Source organism: Quercus lobata, chromosome 9 (assembly GCF_001633185.2).
Source record: "Quercus lobata isolate SW786 chromosome 9, ValleyOak3.0 Primary Assembly, whole genome shotgun sequence".
Classification (NCBI taxonomy): domain Eukaryota; kingdom Viridiplantae; phylum Streptophyta; class Magnoliopsida; order Fagales; family Fagaceae; genus Quercus; species Quercus lobata.
Genome location: NC_044912.1, coordinates 49,689,431 through 49,699,948, shown reverse-complemented (window position 1 = coordinate 49,699,948; position 10,518 = coordinate 49,689,431). Strand labels below are relative to the sequence as shown.

At 35.4% G+C, this 10,518-nt stretch overlaps 1 protein-coding gene across 2 annotated transcripts; it reads right to left on the bottom strand.

Annotated features, from left to right (window-relative positions):
* Positions 1-309: 309 nt before the first annotated feature.
* LOC115959028 (chloroplast envelope quinone oxidoreductase homolog) lies at positions 310-9,679 on the bottom strand. 2 transcript variants are annotated; one of them, XM_031077320.1, is made up of 4 exons: positions 9,404-9,679; positions 6,903-7,044; positions 5,356-5,447; positions 310-1,194 (listed from the first exon to the last, which is right to left on the bottom strand). In XM_031077320.1, exons 1-4 carry the CDS (start codon positions 9,467-9,469, stop codon positions 505-507), a joined length of 990 nt encoding a protein of 329 aa, XP_030933180.1. In that variant the 5' UTR covers positions 9,470-9,679; the 3' UTR covers positions 310-504. The 2 variants fall into 2 exon arrangements, with proteins under 2 accessions (XP_030933180.1, XP_030933181.1); XM_031077321.1 differs by having other exon boundaries at positions 5,356-5,432.
* Positions 9,680-10,518: the final 839 nt, after the last annotated feature.

Here is a 10,518-nt window from a genome sequence, read left to right as displayed (position 1 = left end):
CTAAACTGAATTTCAATTAGAGTCCAATTTTTCGCCACGTGTCCATTTATGTTTCTATTTTTTGTGACAAGTGAATTATTTGGTGCGAAAATCGAAGAGTCTAAAACTAATTAAATTCTAAATCATGTGTGTGTATATGTATAATGAGTAACCATTACATATTTTAGAAATGTATGGTTTAAAAAAAATGAAGCAAATACCATGCACAATTTGAACATATTCTATAAAAAAATAAAAAAAATTTAAATCGTATAATTATAATTATTTTTAATTGTATCCGTACATATGCACGGATTTTGCACGGAACTACACACTAATGCCTTTAAATGTAAGAGGCATTTCATCATACTTCGCTAACACAGAATTCACAATATCAATTGGGGCAAGTAAACCCCTTTCAACTGCACATATCTTGTTTTCTTTTATGTACGCGACCTTTAAAAACCCTGATTTTAGTACAAACAAATTCAAAGAATTCCAAGCATATTATACTTACTTATGGGCTCATGGTTCCACGATGATCTTCCCAGTAGCATGGCCGTCAATACTCTTAGCCGAAGCATCTTCAGCCTTGCTCAGGGAATGTTTTGAGTCAATCACAGTCTTAAGTTTACCTTCCTTCACCAATTTAACAAGATAATCCAGGTTCTCACCCTTGGCAATTAATAATACTGGCAATAGCTGCTTCTTTGAGAAGGTAAGTTTCTTTACAGCAAACGTCATCATGGCACCAGGTCCTGGAGTTAAATCAAAGACCTTCCCATTTGCACTCAAATTGGGCTCAAAGGTTGACCAAGGAATGTCTCTTGCACAGTGGATCACGGCATCATACTTCTTACCAGATGGACTCTTCAGAGCTGCCCCATCTGGAGTCTTGTAGTCTAGAACCTCATCAGCCCCCAAGCTCTTGACAAAGTCAATGTTGCGGGCCCCACAAGTAGCAGTCACATGAGTGTTTCCAAGCTTTGCAAGTTGAACAGCATAGTGACCCACCCCACCTGAGGCAGCGGTAATCAGAATGTTTTTCTGTGGGCCACTTCCATCAAGGTTGATCCCAGCATCTTGGGTGAGAACCTGGTGAGCTGTAAGACCAGCGATCGGTAAGCCTGCAGCTTCAGCTGCTGAAACTTCAGCTGGCCTAGAAACTGTCAGCCTCTCCTTGGTCACAGCGAACTCAGCTAATCCACCTCCATCCTGTCAATATATAACATGACAACAGAAAAAAATAAATATGGTTAATATCAGCAACTTATAAGTATTATCACAGTTGAAACATCCACTGACCAGAAATTCCGCACATCTAGATTTGCTACAGGAATTTTCCAACATCATGGAAGAAACCATGCACATAATATCTAAAACAAGGATGGTCTTACCCTCAAAATGTAAAACATGGATGACTGATGAATCAGGAATGGAATGTGATATATAGATAACCACTGTATGTATCCCAAATCAGGAAGTAGTATAAAAAAAAGAGAACAAATTCAAGGAATCCTAGGCCAATGTATGTTACAGTATAGTGAACAGAATTCACCACTACCCTGGTGAATTAAAAATTCCAGTACGCCAGTTCTGGAAATCCCAAAATTTTCAACCCTTTCTTCTCTTTTATAATCTTTCTGAAAAGCAATATAGAAAGTACAATCAAAATCTTATATATATATATATATATATATTTAAGTTCTTGGCTAATACCAAGCTCAATAAGGGGTATTAGAAAACTACCATATCAAACTCTAACTTCTAGTGAAACTATCTATTGAAGTTACATATAAGTCCAGCATTCCACATGCCCAGATAAGTGGCAGACACTTCCTGTTCCCATTCCATATGCCACAACAATCCACAATCTAGATATCTCAGTTTTACAGTCCCATATTTCTTGGATAGGTTCCGGAAAATGCATTTGTCAGGTTACTCCCAAACATTTATTAGTGATATCAAACGAAAAGCAACACAGGCTAGTTTAACTATAGCAATAAATTAATTTAGTTGATCAGTTGAAGTAGAAAAGTGATGGGGAACAAGGGCTTCTCGCATGGTCAAGCTTCATGGAAGAAGAAAGTGATGGTTTGCATTCGTGCCTTACTAATTAAAATAAGTTTCCTCTGGAGTATTTTATATTCCACATGATTACGATTAATAATTATACTGTATAAAGCAATTATATTTCATAAAATATAGCCATGCCACCATTTTATTATTGTGTTGTTCCCTTGCACTGTACAATTAAGCAAAGTTAAGGAAACCTAAATGCAAGATGCAAAGAAAAAATGGAAGAAATTATTATTTCTCTCAATCTAAATTACAGATTACAACTGATGCTCTGTATTTATAGAGCCTGAACTAATTAGCCATTAGGGAAAACAGAATAACAGCTCTCTAACAAATACAACCAATCATCATATAACATGTGAGCTGAGCTTGTAACTACCTGCCTTTCTATTTTGCATGTGATAAATGCCTGCTTCTATTAAATAACCAATTACAATAGCTGGAAGTTACAATCATCAATTCATCATGTAACATGTGTCACTATTGTCTGTTTCTCAATTTTAGTTAATGGATCTCCTATTGGTTTCTTTGGAAGCTCACGAGGTCTAAGACAAGGTGATCCGTTGTCTCCTCTTCTCTTCCTTTTAATTATGGAGGTTTTAAGTAGGATTCTGAAGAAAACTAAGGATAGTGGTCTTATTTGGGGCTTTCATGTGGGACCTATTAACTCTACTGGTATTCGTATTTCCCACCTTTTGTTTGCTGATGATATCATACTTTTATGTGATGCTTCTAGGGAGGAGTTGTTTTGATTAGGTTGGCTTTGTCTTGTTTTCAAGCTTTTACCGATTTGAAGGTGCATGTGGGGAAAAGCAAGATTGTCCCTATTGGGGAGGTGAGTAACCTTCACACTTTGGCTAATATTCTTCGATGTAGGGCGGGCAATTTGCCTATGAAATATTCGGGCATGCCCTTTGATACTCCGTATAAGATAGCCTCTATTTGGACTCCTATTTTGGAGATGATGGAGAAGAAGCTTTCAGGTTAGAAGAGACTTTATTTATCAAAGGGTGATAGACTCACTTTGTTGAAAAGTACCCTTTCAAGTCTTTCAACATATTATCTTTCGCTATTTATTGTTCCTAAAGCTGTGGTAGCTAGATTAGAAAGAATTCAGAGAAAGTTTTTGTTGGGTTCCTCAAAGGAGTGTTTCAAATACCCTTTGGTGGCTTGGGAAAAGGTTTGCTTACCTCTTGAGTTGGATGGATTGGGGATTTGGAAGTTGGTGTTTGTTAGTCAAGCTTTATTAGGGAAATGGTTATGGAGATATGACCATGAAGTTACTCATCTTTGGCGGAGGGTTATTGCCATAAAATATGGAGAGGGGAAAGGGGGGTCGAGTACTAAAGTTTGTAGAAGGGCCCATGGGTGTGGTTTAGGGCAAATCAGCATTAGTGAAGGGTGGGAGAGCTTTTCTATGCACTTGTCTTTTGTGGTGGGTGATGATTCTTATATTCTTTTTGGCATGATAAGTGGATTGGGGAGAATCCTCTCAAAACTCTTTACCTTGGGTTATTTGAGTGTTCAGACAACAAGGAAGTTTGTATTTCTGATGTTTTGTGTCTTCTAGTGGGTGGAAATGACAGAGTGTGGAACTTAAGATTTTATAGAGATTTGAATGACTGGGAGTTAGGGGCATCGTTCTCTTTTCTTCACTTGATTCAATGTTGGATTCCTCAGGGTATTGGAAGCAACAGTCTATGTTGGGGCCTTAATGGAAGCAGGAAGTTTGATACTCGATCTTTCTACCATAAGAATTGGATGTCCCTACTTCCATTTTCCCTTGAAAGGGCATTTGGAAAGCAAAGGTTCCTAAAAGGGTGGTCATGTGAACAGCTACTCATAGCCAGATTCTTACATTAGATAATCTTATGCTTCGAGGTTGCACTTCGGCAAATCAGTGTTATACGTGTTATTGTAATGAGGAATCTATGGATCACCTTCATATTTTTTTTCCGTTAGCACATTTTCTGGGGGTGCATATGCTTCAATTGTTTGGGATTCATTGGGTCATGCCAAGTTCTATTGTTGACTTATTATTTTGTTGGCAGCAATGGCTTGGAAAACATAATTCCAATATTTGGAATTTGATTCCAAGTTGTTTGATGTGGATTATTTGAATAGAACATAATCGGTGTTCTTTCGAGGATATTGAGAAATCGTTGTCTAAGTTGATTGATTTGTGCCGGTGGACTCTCTTAGATTGGTCTCGGTGTTGGGGATTCTCGGACTGCTCCTCTCTTACTGAATTTCTCATCTCTTACCATAGCTTCTTGATTCCCATGTATCTTTTTGTTTTTTGTTTTTTTTGTTCTATGTTCATTATCATGAACACCCAATATTCTTTTTCCCTTTTTTATTTATTAATAATATTACTCTTTCACCCATCCAAAAAAAAAAAAAAAAAGACTTAAGACTTCCCATTTACTTCATCATGCACTGTATCTATGTCAGGTAGCACCAAGTCTTGGATTCAATTCTCATCTCTAATGAATATTTTGATAGCAGGTTGAAATGACACATTCAGAAATGTTGTATAACTTAGATTGAAATTTCATGTTATATTTGAGTGGCAGATGGATTTTGGAGGTTAAATGGAGGACATGGGTTGCTGCATTTCCATAGTTAGATTCTCTATTCTGGTAGACAAGGGACCTGACTGGTTTTCTTTTTCAGTAGTTCTTGTAGGTTACGTCAGGGGGATCCTTGATGGCTTCCTTTGCTTGTTATGGTGATGGAGGCTTTTAGTTGTATGACTAATAAGCAAAAACAAGGGAGGTATAGTGTCAGGTTTTCAAGTTGGGAATGAGAGTAATGGAGGCTTACTAGATTCTTATCTTCTGTTTAAGGATGGTACCAAGGAATGGAATTTGAAACCTTACATATCAACAGCACAATAGAAGGATTAGTTGGTTTTGGCCCAAGGTCCTACCGCATAAAAAAGAGGAGTAACTAGTAAGTACTATATGGCTCAGGCTTTTAAGAGTTGCATTGATAGAGATAACTCATTTTTTCCCAGATGTGTTATTATTCCCCTTTTTTTTCATTCTAGTTAATGACATGGGAAGGGGTGAAGAAAATTAGAGATTTAATATAATCACTGTGACAAATCCCTCATCTTCCCTTCTTTTAATTTGACTTTTTAAAATTAGAATTACTTATAAAATAGAAAGAATAATTCAACTTCAGTGAAACTCAAACAAGGCAGTTATTAAGATAAGAATGATGATAGACATGGGGTTATGAATATTAATTAAAGGGAAGCATAAAACCAAAGGAATAAGAATGAGTTCTCACGGAATGGTAAATCGTAGCTACAACTTTGTCACCAGCTTTGAAACTTTTGACTCCTGATCCAACCTCTACAACCTCTCCTGCCACATCAGTACCTTTTCCAACAGAAAATATGATCAGCAAAAGGCGGAGATGGAAGACCTCCCAAAAATTTGCAACAAACAACCGTCAGCAAGAAATTCAGTTCAATAGATATATCACCAAAACTACTCATTGGTTAAAAAAGTAATACCATTTATATATGATGTCTGTATGGTTATAGAATCGTCAGTACCACATGAATGACATAAATGTGTGTTTTCACTTTCAAAGTTCATAATCTTAAGGCTATTTTCATGCTACTATTGAAGGAGATGTCACATGCAACTACCCTTTTAAATTGACATAAGTAGCTGAACTATAAAACCCATAAAATAATAATAAGGTGTTCTTCTTCATGCCAAATTGAGTAGCGTGAACACTGATGCAGAACACAAATAGGAAATAAAGATTCACAAACGGAACAAGGTGTTCTTCTTCATGCCAAATTGAGTAGCATGAACACTGATGCAGAACACAAATAGGAAATAAAGATTCACAAACGGAACAACAGTACGAAGCCCTAGGTTTCACCACCTGGAGTTTGCCTGAAAACCCTAGGCATCACCACCTAAGGGCATTTGGCATCACCACCAAACAAAGAGAACAAAGGAGGAGACATATTCTCAACCCATCATAATATTATTCTTATTCAAATTGTACTGTGTTTCACCATTAAAGGAGTACTAATTAAATATGTTTTAGGGATTATATTAATATGACATCTAATCAAATCCCTTAAAACCCTCACCATTAAAACCAAATTCAAAAAATAAAATATGAGATGATTTTAATGCTCCCTGCATCAGACACCCAATTCAAAAAAACTTGGAGAAAAAGTGGTGTAAGGAAGCACATTTTATTAGTTAATAATTATTGGTAAGTTACACCCGTTTAAAACTGCAACCGTGTCCTCCATCCCATTATTATGGGATAAGGAAGTCATTTGAGTTAAAGCACATTAGGAAAACATTTTTAACATGTATTGAGAAATGCATCGTATCATGGTGCTGCAAGCATGGGATTTGAAAGGAAGGGTAAGCGCACAACATTCAATCCTTGCCCCCTGGATAAAGAATGAAAAAAGTACAAAATTCCTGTTGGTATCTGCTTGCAGCTGTGGGTATTAAAGAAACATGTATATGCATCCTCGTGATTAATACAGAAATGGCCACAAAAGGAGCATCCATAAAATACTGTCATAATTTTTTTTCTTTTTTATTTAACTTGAACAGGGTATCTACAAATTTTATTATGCGTTCTGTCATGCTTAGCACTTACTATTAGTCAGCATATTTGTCAAAAATTAACTGTTCGAGGCTTCGAAATAGTAACAGGAAATCAAAAGTCAACTTATGGCTTAACTCAGCTTCGCAAATGTCAACAAAATGTATGTACTAAACGACTTCCCTAGGTAAAAAGGGCTTCACAAAAAGGTTCTGTTAATAGAACCAAACACAACAAAGAATTACCAGGTATGTGAGGGAACTTGCGAGGCAAAAAAGGCCGCAGCACGCCTTTCTGAATTCTCCAATCAAATGGATTTATACTAGCTGCTTCCAGTTTTAGCAAGAGCTCATCCTTCTTTGGAATGGGAACTGGAACTTCAACATACTGAAATAAATGTGAAATATATTTATCTTTAAAAGCATCTACAGGTATACTAACATGTTTTCAAAGACTTATAACACTACAGCTCTGTAAAGCATGCAGCAAATGCAAGGAAAATATTTACAGAAAATAAAACCACAAAACTACATTCTCAACTTTAAGTTTCCAACTAGAAAGATTTTAGGACCATGAGCAGTCACTAATTTTCCACAAAGGCTATGATTAATCATTCTGAGACCAAGGCATTAAAGGAAGTCAAAGAAGAATGAAGTACTGATAAGGTGCAGCCAAACAATAAAGTTGTTAACAAATATTATAATCACAAGATAAGACTTTCACTAGCAAAATCTTCCATACCCAAAATTAAAATCAGAACTGAGACCAAATCAAGGAAGGAAATTTATATAAACATCACGGATCATTATTAAATTAACCCTTTATGCGTTCCAATGAGCCCAATTTTAGCCTCTTAAGCTTCATCAGCACGAGGAACAAGAACTTATCGTAGAGGTAAGATACCTGTATTATAGTCTAATCATAATACTCCACCCAAGTACCATAATCCTAACTCTATCCAAAAAAAAAAAAAAAAAAAAACAACAACAACAATCCAACTCAAGTAGATATGAGGATCCATGCTATTCCAAAACTACATCATAACAAATTCAATTTTTTTCTCAACTTGAAGTCCCTGGTTCTTCATTTTTTGTCAAACCACATCAGAGCCCTTAGTTCTTCTCTCTTGGGGTTTGGAGGGGGAAAAAAAGAACTTCGACATAATCTTCAACTTGTCATCACTAACACAGACCAGGCTGAAGAATGATTCTATTGTTTATTTTAAGTTATGTACCTGAAATCAGCTTACTCCTTTCAATAGTTGCGTGGATGAAATTAAATCACAGAAATATGAATTTCAACACATATCTGAGGTTCCTAATAAAAAAAATAATAATAATAATAAAAGAAGAAAAAAGAACCAAACAAATATCTAGACCATATTTGGATATAAAGTTCCTGAGAAAATGTTATGTCAGTCAATAAATCCTTCAAACAGCACGTTTATTTCTTGATGATGCATCATCAAATGCGTGATATATTTGTGAGAACAAACAGGAAACTTATTTCCTTTCATTCTAAGGTTGGAAAAGGCTATACTCATACTCACAAACAGCAATGTATAATGTAAAAACAATTGCCTCCAAATGAGAAGGGTAGGAAAGAGAAGATGAAGAAACAAGAAACAAGAATTGGAAGGAAAGGGGTGAAAAAGTTCGCAAAACCAGCGTCATATCCAGCATTCTAGAATTATTCCTCAAGGTTCCCCACATACAGAGAGCTTTCTGCAGCAAGCAAAGCACCAGTAACTTACTCTTTGGACCATGAAGTGATCTGTATAACTCCCCCCCCCCCCCCCTCTCGTTACATGCATATTGCTAATCTTTTTCCTAACATAAAATTTCACCTTTGTTATTCAAAAAAAATTTCGAGATGGCCATATATGCTGCTGTTTTCAAATACTTTTCTAATATACACCCAATTCAATCCCAGATGCCGATTTGGCTTCATATGGGTTGGGTTCTGAAGAACCCATTTGGGTTGAGCATCTGAGGATGACAATTCCAGCGGAGGGTGAGGGCAGCATATTAGCAGTCACTACAGAAACTATTGATTAAACCACATAATTTATAAAGCAAACCTCCAAAAACTATCAGTGGTAACTTTTCATAATTTTATTAATGACTACATTATTATATGAGAAGTGAGAGCATTATTGATTATTTCCATAACAAGTGACCATTTCCTTCTTTTTTACACAGAAGATAGAATAGTGCTCATCTTTTTTCTTCTTTTTCTTGGTAAGCGATGATGACAATTGACAAGGCTATATAATATTGCCCATCATTGTCATCACCAGCACCAAACTACAAAATATTTTATACAAATGAAATCATTTTAACCTCTGACAACCCAATTTCATAATAAGTCTTCAATGAAATTTATTCTTCACAAATATATACATACATATATATATATATATATATATTTAAGTGCTTCAATTGATTGCTCACATATAAGAGAAAACAAAGCTAAGCCACCTATACACATCCTCATTCTTCCTATTTTTTGATCTTAACCTCGTACTATAGCACATGATGAGCCAAAATGATTTGAAAACAAAGACACAGGATTACAAAGATTGGTGAAATGGGTCTTGAATCCAAGCCTTAGACTATAATCTTAATTTGCAAATTGTAATCTTTTTCAAATGTAAAACTTTAAATTTAAACACAAGTAATCAGCAAAACCCAGATATCAAAATTCAATGGTGGTTGTAAAAATGAACGATAAATATGAAAATAACCTTCAAACCAGAAGGTCCTCCACCATAGCCAAAGTACTGAACCGCGTGCATAAGCTTTCCTGCCATACTCACAGTCACAGATGAGAAGGTCCGCAGAGTGGCAAGAGTACTTTTGTGTATGTGTGTGAGAGAGGGAGGGAGAGGAAACTATACATATAATACATGTTTGCGATATTCAACACGTACGTCTCACTGACAGGTGGGGTTCACTGTCGGTGAGACAAAGGTCTCATGCGCCGGCGCATGCTTAAGAGTTTTGAATTTTCTGTGTGTAGACAGAGAGAGAGAGGGAACGGAGTAGACTCATGCGCCAGTCTAGACAAGAGTTTTGAATTTTCTCTGTGCTGACAGAGAGAGGGAACGAAGTAGACTTCATGCGCTGGTGCAGACAAGAGTTTTGAATTTTCTCTGTTCAGACAGACAGAGAGAGGGAACGAAGTAGACAAATAAAATGCAACTTACTACCGGGTCATGTATAAATTATAGGAAAAATAATAATAATAATAGGAGAGCAATTCGATATTATTTATTTTATATTTTTAAAGTTACAAGTTTAACTTATGTTGTCACGATGATAGCTCGGTTTTTTGTGTAAATAAAAATTGAAGTTTAGATTTCTTATTCAAATATCAGAAATTTTACTAATTGAACTAATTGGAACACATCTATTTACTATATAATCTATAAAGTTAAATTTTATGCATAATTTTAAAATATAAAAAACTTCCAATTTAAATGAGATGGCATAGCTATTGAATTTTAATTTTTTAGAAATTTTGTAAGCTTGGAAGATATAGACAGAAAATGTAATCCCGTGATGGATTTATCAAAACTCACCTCCAATAAAAAGATATTAAGTAAAGTTGTAACCTTAGGCTACATCTAATTTTGTTACTAAATTTCACACACATATAGACTTAGATTAGGTTAGAGTAGAAATTCTATCTTATATAAAATAAAATAAAAATGATAGCTCGGTTTTTTGTGTAGATAAGAATTGAAGTCTAAATTTCTTATTCAACGATAAAAAATTTTACCAGTTGAGCTAACTGAAACCCATCTATTTACTATATGATCTATAAGCTTAAATTTTATGCATAGTTTTAAAATATAAA

Bases quoted from the DNA above. Each gene is read 5' to 3' on its own strand.
- LOC115959028 (XM_031077320.1), bottom strand. From the start codon at position 9,469: ATGGCAGGAAAGCTTATGCACGCGGTTCAGTACTTTGGCTATGGTGGA. The intron at 7,045-9,403 runs GTTATTTTCATA...CATTTATTTCAG, and splicing joins GAGGACCTTCTGGTTTGAAG to TATGTTGAAGTTCCAGTTCC. The intron at 5,448-6,902 runs GTAATTCTTTGT...CTGTTGGAAAAG, and splicing joins CAAGTTCCCTCACATACCTG to GTACTGATGTGGCAGGAGAG.